This window comes from Oncorhynchus nerka, linkage group LG24 (assembly GCF_034236695.1).
Source record: "Oncorhynchus nerka isolate Pitt River linkage group LG24, Oner_Uvic_2.0, whole genome shotgun sequence".
NCBI lineage: Eukaryota > Metazoa > Chordata > Actinopteri > Salmoniformes > Salmonidae > Oncorhynchus > Oncorhynchus nerka.
Genome location: NC_088419.1, coordinates 25662307 through 25689247, shown reverse-complemented (window position 1 = coordinate 25689247; position 26941 = coordinate 25662307). Strand labels below are relative to the sequence as shown.

At 44.6% G+C, this 26941-nt stretch overlaps 1 protein-coding gene across 6 annotated transcripts in view; it reads right to left on the bottom strand.

The window, feature by feature from the left end:
• Window positions 1–26941, bottom strand: part of LOC115107727 (protein FAM184A-like) — a 116273-nt gene that overhangs the window by 3531 nt on the left and 85801 nt on the right. For 3 of the 6 annotated variants that reach the window (XM_029631307.2, XM_065008763.1, XM_029631306.2), the window contains 7 exons: window positions 26178–26331; window positions 25651–25778; window positions 10609–10793; window positions 9068–9214; window positions 6179–6302; window positions 5671–5775; window positions 4601–4812 (listed from right to left, as the gene is read on the bottom strand). In XM_029631307.2, coding sequence (XP_029487167.1) covers window positions 4601–4812; window positions 5671–5775; window positions 6179–6302; window positions 9068–9214; window positions 10609–10793; window positions 25651–25778; window positions 26178–26331 — 1055 coding nt within the window. Of the gene's footprint in view, window positions 1–4600; window positions 4813–5661; window positions 5776–6178; window positions 6303–9067; window positions 9215–10608; window positions 10794–25650; window positions 25779–26177; window positions 26332–26941 lie in introns of those variants that run through there. The other 3 variants (XM_029631308.2, XM_029631309.2, XM_065008765.1) reach the window with 3 other exon arrangements.

The window sequence follows — 26941 nt, the reverse complement described above, 5'->3', positions numbered from 1 at the left end:
TCAAAGCATCATCGGTCTGAGCTTGTTGTCATTGCAGGCAATCTCAATGCTGTGTTACAGGGAAGACATCCTCCTCCCTCATGTGGTACCCTTCCTGCAGGCTCATCCTGACATGACCTCCAGCATAACAATGCCACCAGCCATACTGCTCGTTCTGTGCGTGATTTCCTGCAAGACAGGAATGTCAGTGTTCTGCCATGGCCAGCGAAGAGCCCGGATCTCAATCCCATTGAGCACGTCTGGGACCTGTTGGATTGGAGGGTGAGGGCATTCCCCCCAGAAATGTCCGGAAACTTGCAAGTGCCTTGGTGGAAGAGTGGGGTAACATCTCACAGCAAGAACTGGCAGATCTGGTGCAGTCCACGAGGAGGAGATGCACTGCAGTACTTAATGCAGCTGGTGGCCACACCAGATACTGACTTACTTTTGATTTTGACCCCCGTTTGTTCAGGGACACATTATTTCATTTCTGTTAGTCACATGTCTGTGGAACTTGTTCAGTTTATGTCTCAGTTGTTGAATCTTATGTTCATACAAATATTTTACACATGTAAAGTTTGCTGAAAATAAACACAGTTGACAGTGAGGACTTTTTTTTGTTGCTGAGTTTATATACTGTACCTTATATCATCTATTGAACTTTGCCTATAACGCTCGGCCATCGCTCATCCACATATGTACATATTCTTATTCACCCCTTTAGATTTGTGTGTATTAGGTAGTTGTTGGGAATTGTTACATCACTTAGATTTTACTGCACTGTCGGAACTAGAAGCACAAGCATTTCGCTACACTTGCATTAACATCTGCTAACCATGTGTATGTGACCAATACAATTTGATTAGATTTTGCTTTGATTTCATTATATGAACTGTAAAATTATTGAAATTGTTGAATGTTGCATTTATATTTTTGTTCAGTATATTATCATGACCAGATGATACAAGACAAATGATTAAACACAGTCTGCACTCGATACTCATTCTGCACTGCACAAACTGTACTGCTCTGATTGAGCTAAACATGTCTGAAGTTTTCAATTAACGACAGGTGGCTTCTTCATCCTGTGCAGAACTGTTTATGTCTCTGAAAACTATCCTAAAATATCTCCTCTGCAGTCATTCTCTCCTCGGTCTCAGTAGTCTCCATTGCAGCAAATCCAATGTAATGCTGAATTGAACATGCATTCTGGTCTGTTAATCACCAACTCCCGATCTAGGGAACACCTGGGCTGAGACAGACAGGGCTGACTTCAACAACATCAGAAGCTAAAAGCAGAGAAATAGCATAAGCATGCATACTAGTGTTTTCCATAGAGAAAACTAAATTAGGTATGCAAATGTATATGTACAGTGGGGCAAAAAAGTATTTAGTCAGCCACCAATTGTGCAAGTTCTCCCACTTAAAAAGTTCTCCCACTGTAATTTTCATCATAGGTACACTTCAACTATGACGGACAAAATGAGAAAAAAAATCCAGAAATCACATTGGAGGATTTTTAATGAATTTATTTGCAAATTATGGTGGAAAATAAGTATTTGGTCAATAACAAAAGTTTATCTCAATACTTTGTTATATACCCTTTGTTGGCAATGACAGAGGTCAAACGTTTTCTGTAAGTCTTCACAAGGTTTTCACACACTGTTGCTGGTATTTTGGCCGATTCCTCCATGCAGATCTCCTCTAGAGCAGTGATGTTTTGGGGCTGTTGCTGGGCAACACAGACTTTCAACTCCCTCCAAAGATTTTCTATGGGGTTGAGATCTGGAGACTGGCTAGGCCACTCCAGGACCTTGAAATGCTTCTTACGAAGCCACTCCTTCGTTGCCCAGGCGGTGTGTTTGGGATTATTGTCATGCTGAAAGACCCAGCCACGTTTCATCTTCAATGCCCTTGCTGATGGAAGGAGGTTTTCACTCAAAATCTCACGATACATGGCCCCATTCATTCTTTCCTTTACACGGATCAGTCGTCTTGGTCCCTTTGCAGAAAAACAGCCCCAAAGCATGATTTCTCCACCCACATGCTTCACAGTAGGTATGGTGTTCTTTGGATGCAACTCCGCATTCTTTGTCCTCCAAACACAGCAAGTTGAGTTTTTACCAAAAAGTTATATTTTGGTTTCATCTGACCATATGACATTCTCCCAATCTTCTTCTGGATCATCCAAATGCTCTCTAGCAAACTTCAGACGGGCCTGGACATGTACTGGCTTAAACAGGGGGACATGTCTGGCACTGCAGGATTTGAGTCCCTGGCGGCGTAGTGTGTTACTGATGGTAGGCTTTGTTACTTTGGTCCCAGCTCTCTGCAGGTCATTCACTAGGTCCCCCCGTGTGGTTCTGGGATTTTTGCTCACCGTTCTTGTGATCATTTTGACCCCACGGGGTGAGATCTTGCGTGGAGCCCCAGATCGAGGGAGATTATCAGTGGTCTTGTATGTCTTCCATTTCCTAATAATTGCTCCCACAGTTGATTTCTTCAAACCAAGCTGCTTACCTATTGCAGATTCAGTATTCCCAGCCTGGTGCAGGTCTACAATTTTGTTTCTGGTGTCCTTTGACAGCTCTTTGGTCTTGGCCATAGTAGAGTTTGGAGTGTGACTGTTTGAGGTTGTGGACAGGTGTCTTTTATACTGATAACAAGTGGAGGACAGAGGAGCCTCTTAAAGAAGAAGTTACAGGTCTGTGAGAGCCAGAAATCTTGCTTGTTTGTAGGTGACCAAATACTTATTTTCCACCATAATTTGCAAATAAATTCATTAAAAATCCTACAATGTGATTTTTTTCTCTCATTTTGTCTGTCATAGTTGAAGTGTACCTATGATGAAAATTACAGGCCTCTCTCATCTTTTTAAGTGGGAGAACTTGCACAATTGGTGGCTGACTAAATACTTTTTTTGCCCCACTGTATGCAATTTCTATTGGTACAAATTTGCTGGTGAGCTGAATTAAGAAGTCTTATTGATCTAGCCCTCTTCTCCAAGTACTAAAATAAACATTTGTATTCTGGTATAGGCCTCCTGAATCGAAATAGGGCAGCATTTAAAGGACACTGCATGCACAGAGATAGAAGCAGCTTTATATGATCTGTAAAACAGGTGTATAATCCAGAGCATCATAAGTGTGGTATATGCTGCAGTAGAGAGGTTCTGTATGTGGGGGTGCATTTGTTTCTTAGTGGAAACAGGGTCACCTTGACAGGGGTTGAGACAGACAGGCCGTGTGTGTGATGCAGTGATGGGAGAGTCCCATGACAATGGAGGGCAGCCCCGCACAAATCCACCACGCTGACTCATCTGCAACTTACTTACATACAGAGCAGCATGCAGCAAGGGCAAGAGGAACGCATAGCACAGAGAGGCACACAGATGGATAACAAGTGCATCAATAGGCAGAAACCTAAGCACCGGATGAGTGCAGACACACAAGCGAGTACAACACATGCACAAGAGAGTATCACATTCACATGTGTGCTTGTTACACATGTGCAGAATGATAGCTGGAAACACAACAACAAGCAAAGCAATGCCAAGGCACGAGAGAGAGAGAGGGGTTTGTTGATGAGAAGAGTGTTGTTGTTTTAGAAGGTTTCACACATCACCACACAGAACTGTACATGGTGAAGAAAATAACATCAACAATCTATATTACACAATCAGATTTTCCTCATATACAAATCAAACAATTGCACATCAATGTGGACAACAAAGTGCAGTAAGTGCAGCATGCCTGGAGGCCGATGAGGATGAGGTGGTTTAACAGAACAACAACACATCACCCAATGAGAAAAATACAAAGACACAAAGAGACGCAACTGCTAGCAGGAGCACTTATGCTAACATGTTAAGAGTGACGGTGGGGTGTACACATGCTCCTTTTGCATTCCAATGCCATTTTCAAAGTCTCATGTATTGCATGGGGCTTTCCAATAATATAGTAAAGTGTTCATACATCTCCTGGAGTGTGTGTAGGTTCAGATGGAATATCCCTTTGTGTGTTTGAAAAGAAACCGTCAAGTAAAACCAATGACTTCCTGCTATACAGTAAAGATAAGTTGACAGAGAAGTGGGGGGAGTAATTGTGGGAGCTCTCCCTCTCGCCGAAAGCCAAATCTCTGGGGACACAATCAAAGCCTCGCAAAAACTGCAGGCAAAGAAAAAAGCCATCATGTCCTTCAAATAGAATAGCAATCAAGAGGGAATCCTGGGAAGAACCCCTCAGCCTGTTGGCAACAGGCAGCATGCAACTTCATCTATTATTCAAGTTAATTACACTTTCAGACTGGAGTGTCTTTTTGTTTTTTTTAAAAGCCGTAATTCCTGATTTGACGCTATTCTGTTTCATCAGAGCGAAGTCAGAAAAAGGGGGGAAGAACATCAACATCCTCCAGTGAGGGTCACATTGAGAAGTTTCTTTCAAAGACTGAAGCCCATCAGAAAGGGATATGGCAGCTGACTGGAGAGGTTTGTATGAAAGCCGCCTATCTGCAGCTGTATGGGCCGAGGGTCAGGGCAATGTCTGTGTGTTAGTGTGCTTGACCCTGGGCCTGCCCATGGCGCAGACCGAGGCGTCAGCGGTGAGGGAGGGGCGGCGCTCACCTCATGAATTTCTTGGGCTCTGTCGGAGGGGTCGGTGGGGGCAGAGGTTTGCTAGTGTTGAGGTCAAGGTGGTGAATGGGGGAGTTGGGGATAGGCTCTAAGCGGTTGGGCTGGGGCTGCCCGCTCCCCATCCCTGTTCCTGCTGCCTCCAGAGCCCTGAGGTTTGGAGAGCTGCTGAATCGGTTTGCTGATTTGTCATTCTTTCTCTTTTGCTACACAGAGGGACAAAAACACAAAGAAACGGAAATAGGGAGAACTAGTCCAATGAAAAAAAAAACTTGTGTATATACTGTATATTTATACATCTATATATTTCTCATTCTCAGAGGATTTATGTAGATGGAGGCTTTCTGAAGGTCAGGCTCGTATCACTCAACTAGAGAGGGAACAGTCGCTCTCAGCTATAATATGTGAATTAAGATGAGAAAAAAAGTATCACATGAAGAGGCTACAGAAAGTTCACACTAACAAAGAATGGCTTGGAAAGCAAAGGAGAACTGGATGTTTGAACAGTGAGATAACAGACACACACACTGACTAACCCCCACCCACCCTCCCACACACACACACACACAAACAAATGTACACACACACACAAACTATATGTGACACTAAACCAAAATATCAGAAGTCATAGAACTTGAAATGGAGTCAACAGTTACATATTGACCATGCAGAGTGATCCATTCAACTGGGAGACAGGGGGTTGATGCATTTACATTGGAATGGGACACAACTTCTCTCCACTAAGGGATGGAATGGTTCCAATGGAAATCAAGACTAAGGATATGTGGAAAGGCAACTTAAAATCTCCACTTCAACCATTTTCTACATTGATGTACAGGCTAGTGGTTTCGGCTTGTAATGATCGGGATGGTTCCCTAAGGGTTTCAAATTGTCACCTGACGCTTTTGCTCTTCACAAAGAGTCAAAGACTAGTTCAGATAAGCTACATGGCTCTAATCAACCGGCAGAGTATATACTATAAGTCGAGGTAATGTACATGGTCAGTGTTAGTCCCCTGTGTGTCTGTCTGTGTGTGGTGTGTTAGTGCGCAGCGGTCAGCTCACCTTGATGAGGGGATTTATTACTCCCACGTTGGGACTGGTGTTGAACACCTTGTTGAAGTTGGTCTCTCTGTTCACCAATTCCAGCTGGTAGAACTTTTTGTCGTCCTGCACGTCAACAGAGAGACTTCAGTTAGCTCATGGTGCTCTGGGTTATTGATGGAGCATCTCACACCTCACACTCTAATTAAACATCCTTCGTGGGCTTAAATACCAGTACCGTGTGATTACAACCCGCAAAAGTCACAGGGTTTCTGGCAGGGTTTCTAGCCAAGCTCTAGTGCTCTAGATACAGTATACTGAATAGCGGTCTACAATACATTGTTGGGACTCAATGGCTGTAACATACCGGAGTCTACTGCAGCTGAATGAGAAATCTTAATCACGCAAGGCAACAGCACTCCATACTACTATTGATTGGAGGTAGACAGGCATGCAGGCTCCATGTCTAGGATTGTTGGGTAAAACCACACAAGGGCATCCTGTAAGCCATCTTGTACTGTGTACATACACTTACCACCAGCTTCTTGACGAGAGACTCCCTCTCAGTCACCATTTCCTTTAGCTCAGCGATCACCTGCAGGTCCTCAGGCCGGCTCTCCCTGTTCCGGAACTTATCCTCCGTGCCCTCCAACCTGGGGAGAGGAGGGGGCCATTAGGGCTCTGACATATCACAGTTTCCTCACAACACAGTGTGAATCAGGTAACATTGTGGAAACAACGTTTTGTTTGTGTAACATGATGATCAAAGTGCCTTGGATCAGCATGGGGATATGAGCAGACACTGAGGGAGCATGTTTTAAAAGCTTCCCTTCCATCATCTGCAGATCAATACTAAAGCATTAGCTTTTAACTCTCCTACCTTTAATCTCATAATCAGAAAGCCTATTAGTGCTTGTGTATTACTATGATCAAAACACGAGAAACATTACATGTTGTTCTGAATTCCAATTAAACTTCTCAACAAATAACAAGCGCTCTTTAGAAGAGTTGTTATCAGTGATCAAAGCCATCTGCCTCTCCACAGTTTTGTGCTGCCTCTAATTTGAGATTGATGACTTTAATACACAGAGATATTCCTCGCGCTCGAATCAAGCATCCATCATGTCCAGTTTGGCATGACGTCCTCAGCACTACAGAGGTGGAATGACAAGTGATACCAAACTCTCCATCAAACTCAGACGCAAGACAGAGACAGGAACACGCTTGAATTAGACAGGGAGCGTATTGGATATAATGATAATGGCTTCTGTCACGCTGCTATGCATCAGCCATCCGTTCATTTGTTGTTTAATTGACAGAAGCAGCATCTACTACACTTCAGTATCACGTTTCACTACAGACCCATCTGCATCCCTACACATGCTCCAAACATAAACAATGTGAAACCAACATGATGCTGCAATGCAGCCTGGGAGAATGGTCCTGCCTTGCTTTTTTTTAAATAAATATTGTCATCAGTGTTGGGGAAGCTATTCTGAAAATATAGTTTACCAAGCTACCAATTACTTCACACTGAAAGAAGTTAGCTACACTAAAGCTACCCTTAAGAAAATATAGTTGACTTAACTAAAGTTACTTTGTAAAAGTTGTTCACTATATCCAAACGACTGAGTGATAAACTATCATATCTAAATCTGATGTCATAGACTATAAATTGCAAAAACAGATCACTCTGGAGTCAGTTGTTAACAGAATGTGTAATTTAGCTGATTTAACACAAAAACAATGTTTTAAGTGAGAATTAGGCAGGGCTGATGCCGAAAAAGAAAGGAAAGTATTGCTTACTTTACCCACATTTTATTTTAGACAAAAACGTAGTGTGCCGTTCCAGTAGTTATCTACACATGGTAAAAAAAACAACGTATTTACTACTGAAAACACTACCTAGATTAGAATTTAGTTCAACTACCACCAAGCTACTGCAAAATGGAGTTAAATTACTAGTTGTACTACATGTAGTTCACTACTCCCTAACACTGCTCATCATCACACTCCAGTCAACTCTCCAGCGACATCACTCAAAACCGATGTAACTAATGGCTAGGAAGCACTAAAACAAACTAAACAAACTAAAACAAACCAATCAGACAAGAAACTTGTGTTGGTTCCCATGGGTTTAACCAAGCGATGTACTGAGATAAAATATTCATAGAGCTTGAATGGCATAATATTTAGAGGTGACCAGGGACCGGCTTTGGGGAACGAGGCTGCCAAGGTGATTAATTGGGGAGGGGACAAGAGCTGTTGTTAAAATAGATTTGTTATGTGCTTAATTAGCAGGCAGTAAATTGTCAACCTCGAGGTAAGGCCTTGGAAACTAGAAACTTGAAAATGACAGGGGCTTGGACCTTGTTGGTTTTGGAAAGGTTAGCAACAGACAAATCTGTGTAAGGCTAATGTGAACAATCTTTACAGGATTGTACTGGATTCTGTTTGTCAGTCAAATTTACTTGAGGAACATGCACAAATAATGACGTACGCTTCACTAGCATTTCATTTTGAAAGGTGTGATTGAGCCATGAGAAGATTTGGTGGAGGGCATCACAGATGCTCTCCCTGCAGTAGCTGGCTTTGTGTCTAGATGGTGCTCTCATTCACATGAAACTAAATGAGGTCACTTCCCAGTCCCAGGATCCTGTATATCTGTTCCATCTAACTCTCTCTCAGTGTCTCAGTCTCTGTCTCAGACTGTCTCTCTCTCTCTCTCTCACTCTCTCACTCTCGTATCCCAAACATATTTCTTACAGAGACAGCTGCCTGTTATCCCTATAATCATTACAGTACATGTCCCTGGATCTATTCAGAGTAGATTACAGGGGATTTCTATGTCTATGGTCATATTTTCTGGTGTGTACTGTTTGTGTACAGTACTGTGGTGTCATGAAAGCTAGGGGACCTGCACACCCAGCTGGAGGTTTATCCCAAGTAGGACACTGCTGCTGATAGACGGTGTGTGTGTGTGTGTGTGTGTGTGCGTGTGCATGCGGTGGGGGACTGAGGACACAGTCACCTCCATGCAGCACAGTGGAAAACAAAACAGGTCTGTCAGATCTCTCATAAAAGTGAAGGACCTTCCCAATGGGCCATATTCACCTCCGGAGATCATGTGCAGCCACCCACTCTCCTTTCCCCTCCCTCCCTCCCTCTCTCCCTCTCTCTCCCTCCTGCTCTTCTCCCTCTCTCCCTCCTGCTCTCCCTCTCTCCCTCCCTCCCATCCAATACTTCCTTCCTCCTTCCATCCATTTCTGTATCTGTGTGGGATACTCACCTCTTCAGCCTGTGCTCTGCCAGGGACTGTGGCCTTTCATCATCTGCCAGGGCTTTATATAATCACAGTATCACATATGCTCTCACAGTGAGTGCTATATCAACTACATACTGGATGTACTGTACGTACAGGACTTGCAGAGCAGAGATCTTGTCTTTGAGAAGCTCCTGGGCCTTGTTGAAGTCACACAGCATGTTCTGAGTCTCTCTGTTGTGCATGGCGTTCATCTCAGCCATCTCTCGCTCGTGTTTCTTCGACAGGTCCTGTTCATGAGCCCTGAGAAGAGACCAGATCATTAAAGCCCATTCAGATCACGTCTTTATACACCTCTCCAGCTCTGAGGTACAGTCTCCTGTGTAGAGTTGTTACAGTATCCTAACTCAGTATCCTAACTTGGCACAATTACCACAGACACATTTCTTTTGATCCTGCTGGCACCTTTACAATTTCATTCATCTTTGACTTTCCTTCTTTTTTTGTTGCCAAGAAAGACATATATAATTTATAGCAGGAGGCTCTGAAGGAGAGATATCACTGTTTCACCATAAGTGGAAAACACTCTTTTCTATTTACTTATTGATTTATTTTGATGTGGGACAGATAGACAGGACTCTTCCAAGGCATTACACCAGCTGATTGAAATTCCCTGCCTTGTAGCGGCGACTCCCTCTCTCCCCTCAGTAGACTATATGGCAGTGTTGCTCACGCAGAGCTACTGCAGTCAGAGAGAGAGGCAGAGCACGAGGACTGCAGAGGAATACGTTTGCTGAGTAATGCTCCCTGAGGGACACAAATCTTTTCCAATTTATTTATTTTTATCTCAGGAAACTAGGATTCGCCAGCGTGTTACATAATTGGAAGTGAAAGGTGCTCCACAAGGGGCCTGGAATCCTACCAGTGATATGTGTTGTTGACGCCACATATGCACAAACACACACATGCAGACGCAAACACACACACACTAACCCCATGCGCTTGGTTATCTCTAGCTCTAGAAAAGCATCAGCCTCCATTTTTGATTCATCACCAAACAGGCCTTCAATTCTAATGAGAGAGCCTGCTGTTCGTTCCATCCAGGCCTCCGACCACATTATTAATTAATATAAGAGTGAATTATTCATATCAGCCTGTGGGAAAAGCATGATAGATTATATTCAGGCCTTGCCCCAAATAACCCTGATTTTCATATGTTCTTATACATTTACTTATACATTTAAAACAAATGTCAGAGAGACCAAGTCATCAAAGGGAATAACAGTGCATAAAACACGACTTCCAGAAGGGAGAGGCAAATTGGCCTCCTCTCTTTCTCTTTCCAGTATCCTTCAAATGTAATCCAACTCAAAAACGATTCCAGCACTGCCAATGGCCACCAACTGTCACGTCTAAACAAGAGGAATTCACACAACTGAACTTGTCGTGTTGTGATTCACCAGTCATCTGAACTAAATGTGTTAAAAACCTTCATCGTGGCCATATTAAAACGAGGTACAGGCATTCGCCTGCAGAGATAGCGTACAGAGATTCACCTAATTAAGTTTGGCAACGAACCAGAACAGCTTTACTGTAGATGACCTGTTATTGTGTCAACCCTCCTGTGTGTCACCCCATAATGCCCTGTGGTAGGATCACAACCCTGCCCTCCCCTCCTGCACTCTCCTCCAGCCCACCTGATCTGCTGGTTGGCCTCGCTGCGGATCTTCAGCACCTCCTTGCCCTTGAGCTCCAGCTCCTTGGTGAGTGTGTTGATGTTCTCGTTCAGTGTGTGAATCTCGTGGTCCAGCTGAGCAATGTGGTTCTTCCTCCTTACCACCTCCTCCTGCAGGTCCGAGATCCGGCCCAGCAACTCCCTCTCCTGAATGGGGAAAAGGCAGACATACAACGGCACAAAAGAACAGACAAAAACACAAGTTTGAGTTAGCATTTGATCCCACAGGCGTGTGCTGCTGTGCTGTCCCCTTTTATTCCCAGGGGGCACTGTGATACTTTCTGACACCATGTTTACAGTGCCATGGATGCTACAGCTTTGCCATGGCTGCTACAGCTTTGCCATGGCTGCTACAGCTTTGCCATGGCTGCTACAGCTTTTCCATGGATGCTACAGCTTTGCCATGGATGCTACAGCTTTGCCATGGATGCTACAGCTTTGCCATGGATGCTACAGCTTTGCCATGGATGCTACAGCTTTGCCATGGACGCTACAGCTTTGCCATGGATGCTACAGCTTTGCCATGGCTGCTCCATCATAATACGTGAGCACACTCACATGCCATGGCATTCCTCTGCCTCTCTCAGAAATAAATGTGGGCTTCACTGAACACGTCTGTTGGGAGGTTGATAATATTGATAGCTGAATAGATATACTGATAAATAAAGTGCTGATTGTGCTGCTTGTATTTGTTTATAGTTAGTACGAGTTACAACAACGTGTTAGAGGACTGTTAGATCACCTGGAAAAGGTCATTACATTTGTTTATTTAACCTTTATTTAACTAGGCAAGTCAGTTAAGAACAAGTTCTTATTTACAATGGCGGCCTACCCCGGCCAAACCTGGACGACGCTGGGCCAATTGTGCGCCGTCCTATGGGACTCCCAATCACGGGCCGGATGTGATGCAGCCTGGATTCGAACCAGGTACTGTAGTGACGCTTCTTGCGCTGAGATGCAGTGTCTTAGACCACCGAGCAACTCGGGAGTCATCTCCTGACTATTAGCTCAAACACGGCTGCGACGGTCTGGTCCAGTCAATTGTACTGAAAACATATCGGAAAGCATTCCCTAGAATACATGTCAATTGTTCCGTATGTAAGAGGGACAGCGCTGCCATCTGAATCTGGACAACTCTAGGCTATTATCACTCTCTTTCCCAAAGTTACGTAACAGTTTACTCACCAGGCTGATATATCAAATATATAATCTCCTTTTGCCCAGGAAGAAATACATGTAACTACCTGATTTTACTGGAGCTAGAAGTAAAGCCATGGTGTAGATGAGCCAAGATGATACAAGGGTCCTTTTCCACTTCGGCAACGGCACCTCTTTTAGAAGTCTCTCCTTCTCTAAAAGAGACATCTAGCTAACAGTTCACGCAGCATACCGTCAAGCCAAACACTGGTATTATAAAGTTAATGGCTCGTGTAATCATATTACAATCTGCATGTATTAACTTTGAATTCCTGTAAATATAATTTCATGCCAGCGGATTATTGTGAAAACAGTAATCTAGTTATTCATGTGTGGGCTATTGCAGGGGGCAGGTTTAAGGGGACTGGCTCTCTCTCCTCTATAGAAGATCATTTCTCCATCCTCTGCTTAACAGACATTCACCGTGACATTTCTGCTGCCTTCCAATCTCCCCACTGGATACCTGTTTGGCTTGGAGGCAAACATGATTGACATGTCTCTGCATGGTTGGGTTGTGGATTTCCACAAGGACAGGTAGAGAGGCAGACATTGCCAGCAGTGGAGAACAGAGTTAAACGGCTAAACATCAGTGTGGGAGAAGGAAGTTTGTAGCTAGGTTGTAATTGGCGCTTGACCCTATATTTGTGTAGGCTGCGACTGGTTAGGCAAGTGTGTGTGTGTGTTTGTGTCCATTCATGTGAATGTGTGTGCACGCAGACGTGTGCGTATCCATGTGTGTGTGTGGGCTTTGGAGTGAGACAGTGGTGACAGCTCTATTAGCAGCACTGAGACTCACAGTGAGGACACTCACGCTGCCTGAGGGCCAGTCTAAAAACCACGGACTCTGTCAAGATGACACTATGGAATAGCATTATTCATTGTCCATACATAGATGGGAATTCTGTTGGAGAGAAAATTCTATGGTGTAACCATCCGAGCAGCACTCCTCAAAATCAGCCCCTTCTGTGGGTGGAACTATTCCAGGTCAAAGGAAGCATCAAAGCATTTGGATAAAATATCACAGGAACAAAATAGCAGTTTTTAAAAGCTTATTCTGAGGGACTGGTGGGAAGTTGGTAGATGGAGTTCCCACCTCCAATAATCACCACATTTGATCTCTTATCTTGAAAAATAAAAAGTCATTTCTGTGGCTGGCTGATAGTTATTTTGACAGTACTATGAATGGAGATGGGTAGAGGGAAGCAGCATTCCCCAAGTGAGGATGGCTTTCACTTCAGCAGTAATACATTTATGAACATCTTTGAGGAAAACATGATGATTATTAGGAAGCAAATTACGGACTCCTCTTTAAATCTGTGTATTCCTTCAAAGCTCAGTTATCCTGGCAGAGTTGTGCAGACTCTGCCAGGATAACTGAGCTTTGAAGGAATAGGATCAAGAGAGACACTCAAGTGTTTTAGTATTATATCTCTTGACACAATGATGAAAATAATCATGGCCTCTAAACCTTCAAGCTGCATCCTGGACCCTATTCCAACTAAACGACTGAAAGAGCTGCTTCCTGTGCTTGGCCCTCCTATGTTGAACATAATAAAACGGCTCTCTATCCACCGGATGTGTACCAAACTCACTAAAAGTGGCAGTAATAAAGCCTCTCTTGAAAAAGCCAAACCTTGACCCAGAAAATATAAAAAACTATTGGCCTATATCGAATCTTACATTCTTCTCAAAATTTTTAGAAAAGACTGTTGCGCAGCAACTCACTGCCTTCCTGAAGACAAACAATGTATACAAAATGCTTCAGTCTGGTTTTAGACCCCCTCGTAGCACTGAGATTGCACTTGTGAAGGTGGTAAATGACCTTTTAGTGGCATCAGACCGAGGCTCTGCATCTGTCCTCGTGCTCCTAGGCCTTAGTGCTGCTTTTGATACTATCGATCACCACATTCTTTTGGAGAGATTGGAAACCCAAATTGGTCTACACGGACAAGTTCTGGCCTGGTTTAGATCTTATCTGTTGGAAAGATATCAGTTTGTCTCTGTGAATGGTTTGTCCTCTGACAAATCAACTGTACATTTCGGTGTTCCTCAAGGTTCCGTTTTAGGACCACTATTGTTTTCACTATATATTTTACTTCTTGGGGATGTCATTCGAAAACATAATGTTAACTTTCACTGCTATGCGGATGACACACAGCTCTACATTTCAATGAAACATGGTGAAGCCCCAAAATTGCCCTCGCTAGAAGCCTGTGTTTCAGACATAAGGAAGTGGATGGCTGCAAACGTTCTACTTTTAAACTCGGACAAAACAGAGATGCTTGTTCTAGGTCCCAAGAAACAAAGAGATCTTCTGTTGAATCTGACAATTAATCTTAATGGTTGTACAGTCGTCTCAAATAAAACTGTGAAGGAGCTCGGCGTTACTCTGGACCCTGATCTCTCTTTTGACGAACATATCAAGACTGTTTCAAGGACAGCTTTTTTCATAACATTGCAAAAATCTGAAACTTTCTGTCCAAAAATGATGCAGAAAAATTAATCCATGCTTTTGTTACTTCTAGGTTAGACTACTGCAATGCTCTACATTCCGGCTACCCGGATAAAGCACTAAATAAACTTCAGTTAGTGTTAAATACGGCTGCTAGAATCCTGACTAGAACCCAAAAAATTGATCATATTACTCCAGTGCTAGCCTCCCTACAGTGGCTTCCTGTCAAGGCAAGGGCTGATTTCAAGGTTTTACTGCTAACCTACAAAGCATTACATGGGCTTGCTCCTACCCATCTCTCTGATTTGGTCCTGCCGTACATACCTACACGTACGCTACGGTCACAAGACGCAGGCCTCCTAATTGTCCCTAGAATTTCTAAGCAAACAGCTGGAGGCAGGGCTTTCTCCTATAGAGCTCCATTTTTATGGAATGGTCTGCCTACCCATGTGAGAGACGCAAACTCGGTCTCAACCTTTAAGTCTTTACTGAAGACTCATCTCTTCAGTGGGTCATATGATTGAGTGTAGTCTGGCGCAGGAGTGTGAAGGTGAACGGAAAGGCTCTGAAGCAACGAACCGCCCTTGCTGTCTCTGCCTGTCCGGTTCCCCTCTTTCCACTGGGATTCTCTGCCTCTAACCCTATTACAAGGGCTGAGTCACTGGCTTACTGGTGCTCTTTCATGCCGTCCCTAGGAGGGGTGCGTCACTTGAGTGGGTTGAGTCACTGATGTGATCTTCCTGGTTGTGCCGTGGCGGAGATCTTTGTAGGCTATACTCGGCCTTGTCTCAGGATGGTAAGTTGGTGGTTGAAGATATTCCTCTAGTGGTGTAGGGGCTGTGCTTTGGCAAAGTGGGTGGGGTTATATCCTTCCTGTTTGGCCCTGTCCGGGGGTATCATCGGATGGGGCCACAGTGTCTCCTGACCCCTCTTGTCTCAGCCTCCAGTATTTATGCTGCGGTAGTTTATGTGTCGGGGGGCTAGGGTCAGTTTGTTATATCTGGAGTACTTCTCCTGTCTTATCCTGTGTCCTGTGTGAATTTAAGTATGCCCTCTCTAATTCTCTCTTTCTTTCTCTCTCTCGGAGGACCTGAGCACTAGGACCATGCCTCAGGACTACCTGGCATGATGACTCCTTGCTGTCCCCAGTCCACCTGGCCGTGCTGCTGCTCCAGTTTCAACTGTTCTGCCTGCGTCTATGTAATCCTGACCTGTTCACCGGACGTGCTACCTGTCCCAGACCTATTATTTGACCATGCTGGTCATTTATGAACATTTGAACATCTTGGCCATGTTCTGTTATAATCTCCACCCGGCACAGCCAGAAGAGGACTGGCCACCCCTCATAGCCTGGTTCCTCTCTAGGTTTCGGCCTTTCTAGGGAGTTTTTCCTAGGCAACGTGCTTCAACACCTGCATTGCTTGCTGTTTGGGATATATATATATATATAGTTTCAGAGCAGGGTGATCAAAAGGCCAGAGGAAGGTGATCACAAGCCCTAGGACCAGACAAAATGTTTCCTTCAGCCTCCAGAAATGAGGAGATCAAGTATACAGTACCTGTAGTTTGAATTAAAATCATTCCCAATACTGCTACATACAGAGCTTCATTTGATCACTGAGAAGGCAGATGACCATCTTGATTTACAGAAATTCACTGAAAACCCAACCCAACTTTATATGAATAGTATTGCGCTTCTCATGTAGCCTACTTTTGACCAGCTAATAGCCTAACCACTGATCAAGCAACATTATGGACTAAAATGTTCAAATCCTGTTGCTGCAGGATTATTTTGCTGTGACAATATAGGTCAAATTAATATCCCAAATCTGTAGCAGTTCTATTGATCCCTATATTAGAGATGACAGGAGCGCACCTCCCCCAATCCTTACCATCTGCCCATTCATCTGGGAAAATAGAGGCATTTATCACAGTTTGCAAACAGGCCGCGGCCCATCTTCCCTGTGAAAAATAGGTTCGCTGCGGATGAGTAGCCATTAGCAATGCTTCAATTGTTGGAGATTCACTGAGCATAAAGAGCTGTGTGGGATTTCATTAAGACGGGTCTCATTGTTTTGAGGAATCAGTGTGAGAAGATTAGACATCAGATACAAAAAACATTAGGAAATATGGCACAGACCTCTCCATAATCATGTTCGCATGCACGCACACACATACACGCACACACGTTCGCACACACATGTTCGCATGCACGCACACACATGTTCGCATGCACGCACACACATACACATGTTCGCATGCACGCACACACATACACATGTTCGCATGCACGCACACACATACACATGTTCGCATGCACGCACACACATACACATGTTCGCACACATACACATGTTCGCACACACATACACATGTTCGCATGCACACACATACACACACATGTTCGCATGCACGCACACACATACACATGTTCGCATGCACACACATACACACACATGTTCGCACACACATACACATGTTCGCATGCACACACACACATACACATGTTCGCATGCACACACACACATACACATGTTCGCATGCACACACACACATACACATGTTCGCACACACATACACATGTTCGCACACACATACACATGTTCGCACACACATACACATGTTCGCACACACATACACGCAAGCACACATGTGTACACACACACACACACACACACACACACACACACACACACACACACACACACACACACACAGAGAGAGAGAGAGAAGATGTACCAGGGGAGTATAGAAAATAAACATTCTTCAGAGCCATTTGTCTGTCAGAAGCTGAGCTTTCATCTGTGGGGACAGCTGATCACTATCCCCAGCAAATGTAATTATCCACACCGCAGACCAGTCCTGCTAATCTCATTAAACGAGCCAGCACCGTCAATCTCTCAGGGGTCCACAATTAAAGCTAAGGCAACACAGCGCTCAACGCGGGCCCTGCGGCCGCGCCAAACGTTCCACGGCTCAGCACAGGGAGTTCTTTCTTAGAAACCATTCTCTGTCTCCCAGAAAGAGGATGAGCAACACTTTGTACCTCTCTTCAGATGGCCCCATCTCTTTACTGTCTGCCAGGGCTGCTGGGCTAGTGGGGCTGTTCAAAGGAAAACAACATGCTCGGTGTTGCTAAGGCGCTTTGATTAAAGCGCTGAAGGTACATGTTCATTCTAAAGATCAGAGCTTTACCATTTACTGGGTAAAAACACAACACATGTCCATAAAAGGTAACAACAGCCGTACAGTCTGGGAGACAACTGGCTGCTGTGATTAGGATATCTGTATAATTAAAGATAAGTCGATGTATGGTTAGTATAGGCATAATGCATTTAAATGATTAGGAGTCCCACCCACCGGGAGGGAGGGATGGCTCAGCGGCTAGTAAATCAAACAGTCATATGGGACATAGAGAGAGAGAGACAGGGGTGTGTCCTGACATATCTGACTACTGAACACACAGACAGTCGAAGCAGAGGGAGCGAGGGGTCTTAGGGGAAGGTTGTTGTTTTGGTTGAGAAACCACCAGGAAGCCTGTTTATCCCATGTGAGTTGTCTGAGGTATTGTGTGTACTGTGGTGACTGGATATGGCAGTTACAGTATATAGGAGATGGGAACAGACCACAAAGCAGGTCGTACACGTCCCATGGTAGGGATGGGCATTTGACATTGTTCTACTGTTAGAGGACTCGAATCGAGAGAGAAAAAAAATCTAATTTTACAACAGGCCCACACTCAAAAAACATATGTGCGCATTTATCGATAGGTCTATGCCAACAGTCCGAAACAATGCCTAAGTTACCATAACCATTACAGATAACAAATCCTAATATATATATATATATATATATATATTCAGTCAATAAAAAGTAAGTGCCAACCGTAACATCAACTGGTTATGTTATCTCGTGGAACACAATCCTCAAAAAGGCAGTAACCTCAGCAGTTGCACTTGCTTGTAGAAGCATGGTTGTGCAATGGCAAAGCCTTGTTTTGTTAATTTAGCAGACATTTTCAGGGTTACAAACCAAAATCGGTCATCTTTTGATATATACAAACGTTCAATTTAGTTTATTTTGCCTGTTCAATATGGAATTTTATTCCATATTGAACACTGCATGATGATGAATTACTGCAATGCTCTACTCTCCAGCTACCCGGATAAAGCACTAAATAAACTTCAAATAGTGCTAAATACAGCTGCTAGAATCTTGACTAGAACCCCAAAATGTGATCACATTACTCCAGTGCCAGCCTCTGGTTTCCTGTTAAGGCTAGATCTGATTTCAAGGTTTTACTGCTAACCTACAAAGCATTACATGGGCTTGCTCCTACCTATCTCTCTGATTTGGTCCTGCCGTACATACCTACACGTACGCTACGGTCACAAGACGCAAGCCTCCTTATTGTCCCTAGAATTTCTAAGCAAACAGCTGGAGGCAGGGCTTTCTCCTATAGAGCTCAATTTTGATAGAATGGTCTGCCTATCCATGTGAGAGACGCAGACTTGTTCTCGATATTTAAGTCTTTACTGAAGACTCATCTCTTCAGTTGGTCCTATGATTTGAGTGTAGTCTGGCCCATGGGTGCAACGGTGAACGGCAAGGCACTGGAGTGACGAACCACCCTTGCTGTCTCTGCCTGGCTGGCTCCCCTCTCTCCACTGGGATTCTCTGCCTCTGACCACATTACGGAGGCTGAGTCACTGGCTTACTAGCGCTCTCCCATGCAGTCCCTAAGATGGGTGCGTCATTGACGTGATCTTCCTGTCCGGTTTTGCGCCCCCCTCAGGCTTGCGCGGTGGAGGAGATCTTCGTGGGCTAAACTCAGCCTTTGTCTGAGGGTAGTAAGTTGGTCTGTTGATATCCCTCTAGTGGTGTGGGGTTATATCTTGCCTGGCAGGCCCTGTCCGGGCATATCATTGGATGGGGCCACAGTGTCCTCCGACCCCCCCTGTCAAGTCTCCAGTATCTATACTGCAATAGTCTATGTGCCGGGCAGCTAGGGTGAGTCTTTCCTATCTGGTGTCCTATGTGAACTTAAGTGTTCTCCCTCAAATGAATCAATCAATATCTCTCTCTCGGAAACGTGGTCAAGGTTTTGCTCGCCTGAGGTAGAGTATCTCATGATAAGCTGTAGACCACACTATCTACATTCAGCTATATTCTTCATAGCTGTCTATTTACCACCACAAACCGATGTTGGCACTAAGACCGCACTCAATGAGCTGTATACGGCCATAAGCCAACAGGAAAACGCTCATCCAGAGGCGCCGCTCCTAGTGAATGGGGACTTTAATGCAGGGAAACTTAAATCTGTTTTACCTAACTTATACCAGCATGTTAAATAAGCAACCAGAGGGAAAAAAAAAAAAAACTCTAGACCACCTTTACTCCACACATAGAAACGGGTACAAAGCTCTCCCTCGCCCTCCATTTGGCCATAATTCTATCCTCCTGATTCCTGCTTACAAGCAAAAACTAAAGCAGGAAGCACCAGTGACTCTGTCAATAAAAAAGTGGTCAGATGAAACAGATAAGCTACAGGACTGTTTTGCTAGCACAGACTTGAATATGTTCCACGATTCTTCCAATGACATTGGAAGAAAAACATCCTATGGCGTTCTGCATTAGCATCGAACAGCCCCCGTGATATGCAGCTGTTCAGGGAAGCTAGAAACCATTATACACAGGCAGTTAGAAAAGCCAAGGCTAGTTTTTTTAAGCAGAAATTTGCTTCCTGCAACACTAACTCAAAAAAGTTCTGGGACACTGTAAAGTCCATGGAGAATAAGAACACCTCCTCCCAGCTGCCCACTGCACTGAAGATAGGAAACACTGTCACCACTGATAAATCCACTATAATTAAACATTTCAATAAGCATTTTTCTACGGCTGGCCATGCTTTCCACCTGGCTACTCCTACCCCGGTCAACAGCACTGCACCCCCCACAGCAACTCGCCCAAGCCTTCCCCATTTCTCCTTCTCCCAAATCCAGTCAGCTGATGGTCTGAAAGAGCTGCAAAATCTGGACCCCTACAAATCAGCCGGGCTAGACAATCTGGACCCTTTCTTTCTAAAATGATCTGCCGCCATTATTGCCACCCCTATTACTAGCCTATTCAACCTCTCTTTCGTGTCGTCTGAGATTCCCAAAGACTGGAAAGCAGCTGCGGTCATCCCCCTCTTCAAAGGGGGGGACACTATTGACCCAAACTGCTACAGACCTATATCTATCCTACCCTGCCTTTCTAAGGTCTTCAAAAGCCAAGTCAACAAACAGATTACCGACCATTTCGAATCTCACCATACCTTCTCTGCTATGCAATCTGGTTTCAGAGCTGGTCATGGGTGCACCTCAGCCACGCTCAAGGTCCTAAACGATATCTTAACCGCCATCGATAAGAAACATTACTGTGCAGCCGTATTCATTGATCTGGCCAAGGCTTTCGACTCTGTCAATCACCACATCCTCATCGGCAGACTCGACAGCCTTGGTTTCTCAAATGATTGCCTCGACTGGTTCACCAACTACTTCTCTGATAGAGTTCAGTGTGTCAAATCGGAGGGTCTGCTGTCCGGACCTCTGGCAGTCTCTATGGGGGTGCCACAGGGTTCAATTCTTGGACCGACTCTCTTCTCTGTATACATCAATGATGTCGCTCTTGCTGCAGACGACACCATTCTGTATACTTCTGTCCCTTCTTTGGACACTGTTAACAACCCTCCAGGCAAGCTTCAATGCCATACAACTCTCCTTCCGTGGCCTCCAATTGCTCTTAAATAAAAGTCAAACTAAATGCATGCTCTTCATCCGATCGCTGCCTGCACCTGCCCGCCTGTCCAACATCACTACTCTGGACGGCTCTGACTTAGAATACGTGGACAACTACAAATACCTAGGTGTCTGGTTAGACTGTAAACTCTCCTTCCAGACCCACATCAAACATCTCCAATCCAAAGTTAAATCTAGAATTGGCTTCCTATTTCGCAACAAAGCATCCTTCACTCATGCTGCAAAACATACCCTTGTAAAACTGACCATCCTACCAATCCTCGACTTCGGCGATGTCATTTACAAAATAGCCTCCAATACCCTACTCAACCAATTGGATGCAGTCTATCACAGTGCAATCCGTTTTGTCACCAAAGCCCCATATACTACCCACCATTGCGACCTGTACACTCTCGTTGGCTGGCCCTCGCTTCATACTCGTCGCCAAACCCACTGGCTCCATGTCATCTACAAGACCCTGCTAGGTAAAGTCCCCCCTTATCTCAGCTCGCTGGTCACCATAGCATCACCCACCTGTAGCATGCGCTCCAGCAGGTATATCTCTCTGGTCACCCCCAAAACCAATTCTTTCTTTGGCCGCCTCTCCTTCAAGTTCTCTGCTGCCAATGACTGGAACGAACTACAAAAATCTCTGAAACTGGAAACACTTATCTCCCTCACTAGCTTTAAGCACCAACTGTCAGAGCAGCTCATAGATTACTGCACCTGTACATAGCCCACCTATAAATTTAGCCCAAACAACTACCTCTTTCCCTACTGTATTTATTTATTTATTTTGCTCCTTTGTACCCCATTATTTTTATTTCTACTTTGCACATTCTTCCACTGAAAATCTATCATTCCAGTGTTTTACTTGATATTTTGTATTTACTTTGCCACCATGGCCTTTTTTGCCTTTACCTCCCTTATCTCACCTCATTTGCTCACATCGTATATAGACTAGTTTATACTGTATTAGTGACTGTATGTTTGTTTTACTCCATGTGTAACTCTGTGTCGTTGTATGTGTCAAACTGCTTTGCTTTATCTTGGCCAGGTCGCAATTGTAAATGAGGACTTGTTCTCAACTTACCTACCTGGTTAAATAAAGTTGAAATAAATAAAAAATAAAAATTGAGGAGTACACCACATCAGTCACTGGCTTCATCAATAAGTGCATCAATGACACCGTCCCCACAGTGACTGTATGCACATATCCCAACCAGAGGCCATGGATTACAGGCAACATACACACTGAGCTAAAGGGTAGAACTGCCGCTGTCAAGGAGCGGCATTCTTACCCGGAAGATTATAAGAAATCCAATATGCCCTCCGACGAATCATCAAACAGGCAAAGCATCAATACAGGACTAAGATTGAATCGTACTACACCAGCTCCGACGCTCGTCGGATGTTGCAGTGCTTGCAAACTATTACAGACTGCAAAAGGAACCACAGCCGCGAGCTGCCCAGTGACACGAGCTTACCAGACGAGCTAAATTAGTTCTATGCTCACTTCGAGGCAAATAACACTGAAACGTACATGAGAGCATCAGCTGTTCCAGACGACTGTGTGATCATGCTCCCCGCAGCCAATGTGAGTAAGTCCTTTAAACAGGTCAACATTCACAAGACCACATGGCCAGACGGATTACCAGGGCGTGTACTCCGAGCATGCGCTGATCAAATGACAAGTGTCTTCACTGACATATTCAACCTCTTCCTGTCTGAGTCTGTAATAGAAACATGTTTCAAGCAGACCACCATAGTCTCTGTGCCCAATAACATTAAGGTAACCTGCCTAAATGTCTACTGACCCGTAGCACTCACGTCTGTAGCCATGAACTGCTTTGAAAGTCTGGTCATGGCTCACATCATCATCCCAGAAACCCTAGATCCAATTTCCATACTGCCCCAACAGATCCACAGATGATGCAATCTCTATTGTACTCCACACTGCCCTTTCACACCTGGACAAAAGGAACACCTATGTGAGAATGCTATTCATTGACTAAAGCTCAATGTTCAACACCATAGTGCCCTCAAAGCTCATCACTAAACTAAGGACCCTGGGACTAAACACCTCCCCCTGCAACTGGATCCTGGACGGGCCACCCCACCAGGTGGTAAGGGTAGGTAACAACACATCCGCCACGCTGATCCTCAATACGGGGCCCCCAGAGGGGTGCGTGCTCAGTCCCCTCCTATATTCCTTGTTCACCCATCACTGCTTGGCCAGCCACGACTCCAACACCATTATTAAGTTTGCCGATGACACAACGGCCTTATCACCGACAACGACGAGACAGCCTATAGGGAGAAGGTCAGAGACCTGGCCGTGTGGTGCCAGGACAACAACCTCTCCTTCAGCGTGATCAAGAAAAAGGAGATCATTTTCGACTACAGGAAATTGAGGACCGAGCACGCCCCCATTCTCATCGACGGGGCTGCAATGGAGCAGGTTGAGAGCTTCAAGTTCCTTGGTGTCCATATCACCAAGAAACTAACATGGTCCAAGCACACCAAGACAGTCGTGAAGCGGGCACGACAAAACCTATTCCCCCTCAGGAGACTGAAAAGATTTGGAATGGGTCTCAGATCTTCAAAAGTTTATACAGTTGCACCATCGAGAGCATCCTGACTGGTTGCATCACCGCCAGGTATGGTAACTGCTCGGCCTCCGACCGCAAGGCAACACAGGGTAGTGCATACGGCCCAGTACATCACTGGGGCCAAGCATTCTGCCATCCAGGACCTCTATACCAGGCGGTGTCAGAGGAAGGCCCTAAAAATGGTCAAAGACTCCAGCCACCCTAGTCATAGACAGTTCTCTCCGCTACCGCAAGGCAAGCGGTACTGGAGCACCAAGTCTAGCTCCAAAAGGCTTCTTAACAGCTTCTACCCCCAAGCCATAAGACTCCTGAATATCTAATCAAATGGCTACCCAGACTATTTGCATTGCCCCCCCCCCCATTACACTGCTGCTACTCTCTGTTATTATCTATGCATAGTCACTTTAATAACTCTACCTACATGTACATATTACCTCAATTACCTCAACTAACCGGTGCCCCCACACATTGACTCTGTACTGGTACCCCCTGTATATAGCCTCACTATTGTTATTTTATTGTTGCTCTTTAATTATTTGTTATTATTATTTCCTGTTTATTAGGAATGTTTCTTAAATCTGCATCGTAGGTTAAGGCATATGAATAGCTGTTGTATTCGGCGCATGTGACAAATAAAATTCAAACAAGCGCTAGAATCCCACCTCAAAAGACCTCAATATATTCCCTGTTTTTTTCCCCAGGTATCCTCGAATTACAACAGGAGATGGATCACACATTGAAATTGCTTACTGGGACACATTTCTGCTTTGCTGCCGCGGCCATTTTCCTCATCGTCAGACAAACAAAAACAAAAATAAAACCCTGTCATAACTGACACAGTAGCCTGCTTCTGTTGTGATAGGGGCCTGTCTGCTGTAAGAGGCTAAGAGGATTTATGTGACACTGTGGAAAGTGAACCTGCTCGCACTGCAGTAGGTACACTGGCTCGTATCTTCTTTTATTTGGCAGGTAGAACTTGTATTTGCCTTGTGACCTTGCTGTAGGCTGACTAGCGTAGGAGTAGGTCCCCTCAGAAACAGCTGTGTGCCTGGTCCTGAACATCTGGCTCTGCCATGGCGATGAGAGAGGACCCAGGGCATTAGACTTAATTAGAGTGATTTATGCCTGAGATGAAGAGCCCGTTGACAGGAGTTGGACCGGCTCAGAGTGCTGGTATTATGGGAGGTAAACCTACTGCTCTCTAACAGACACATCAGCCTTCCATCTTTTAAACTGCACATACTGTAATCTGGGTGTGGCAAAGCTATTGGTTATGTACAATAGGCAATAGTTAAGATCTTTGTTTCTGTGAATAGCGCATGTGTTAGTGTTATAAAGCACCCAGATATGTTGCAGAAAGTCGAGGAATCGGGAGCAAATGGAGGATGTATTGAGCATTTTAAAATACTCTTTCTCTGTGGAGTGTGTGTGTTTGTCTGTCTGTGTGTGGGAGGGAGTCCGTCACTTGTTCTCTCTCTAGGAGGACAGAACCCCAGGTTCCAACCCACTGCTTACTCTTGCTCAAGCTGTTTCCAACAAGCCACACAGCTATTCAGATGTGTGAATATACAAGCAACAGAAGCCAGAGTGGAGAAGAGAAAAAAGGGCTGTTGCCAAGGGAGATATTTCTCTTCTATGGCCATTTTTGGAAAAGCATTTCAGTCTGCACAATAAAAGGCACAGAAGGATTATCTAGATTTTTTAAACTATTTCTCCCTTTTTTAATATCATTATCTATCCTCATTCATTGAGCTAATGTCTAACCTCATCGTTAAGCCACTATACAAAATTGCCTGCTGTTAAAGGCGATTACAATACCAACATATTTTTTTACAATGCTGTTGTTCATGGTCAATATCCAATCATACTGTAGTACAAACTAATTCTGGCCCATCCATATTGTTTCCATTATCTCTGTTAACTAAGTGATATGTGGAATGCCAGTAAGTCCCGGTGACTCTGACCTGTGTCCGGCTGTTCTCCAGGGCGTTCTCCAGCTCCAGTTTAGCTGCAGCCGTCTCCTGTTGGTGGGTCTGCCGTAGATGTTCTATGGCCGAGGCATGGAGGTGGTTCAGCTCAGAGCGCAGAGAGGCTAGGAACCAAAGAGATAGAGAGACTGACAGGGTCCTTAGGGAGCTCGCCTCTAGCTAATTAAAAGACATTTATCACACAGTACATCTCCTGCTTCTAATAAACTATGTGATGGAATATCCAGCGTTGCCTTGATTCCTAAAGGGAGGAGTGTCAGGCTGTGTTTAGCAAGACTAGCTTCCAATGGCTTTTTCTAAAGGCTACAACCAAGTCTAGTATTTACCTGGAATGGTCCTCTATCACTACATATGGCCTTTCTCTCTCTCAAGGTCCTTACCCAACATGGCCTTCGTTGTTAGGCTTCAACCCGATGTGGCCCCCTCCCTGACTGGGCCCTTAACCCAGTGTGAGACCCGGAGAACCATTCCCCCATCAGACCCTAACCCAGCATGGCTCTTACCCAGCATGGCCTTGCCCTCGTCCTCCAGCTCGAAGCGTAGAGTCTGCAGCTCCTGCTCTGACTGCTGTTTGAGCGTCTCAATGCTGTGTCTGTGAGCCTCTCTCACAGACTGGAGCTCTATGTGGTGCTGCTGCCGCAGACGATGCTCCAGCTTCTACACACACACACACACGCGAGTTCAGAGGTCAGGAGGGACACACACAGGTTAGGACAAGGACAAACTAATGACATACAAATCATTGTATATAATGTTTTGACACGGATACCGGTTTTCATCTTGTTGACGGCACTGGTTAATGAAAAAAAAACAACATTATTTTCATCGCTAGAAGGGAAAGTCTGAAACATATATGAAGAGTTCAGATGGTAAAGAGAAAGATCAGTTTGGGAGAATCTTGCAACAGCATCAGTTCAACTCAACCTGTATGTTGCTGTTGGACTAAGTGTAGTTCAGTAACAAAAAGGCTGAAAGGTACTCAGGCAGTGGCATAGCACCATGGAGCCAAAAGACGTGTTCTAAACATTATTCCTGATCACTATGGAATTATATAACAATTAATTAGCACTGAAGCATATCATCAGCAGCTTGTTGGGGCTTTTGGAAGGTTTTCCAGCAACAGCAAGCAAAACAGCACACAATACGCCACTTTAAACTCAATTAAGTAGACACAGAGCCGTTAACATGGCAAGGATAAGGTCACAGCTCCATAAAGTAACACTAGACACCTGGTACTTGTCAAACCTCATGAATACACCTTTCATAT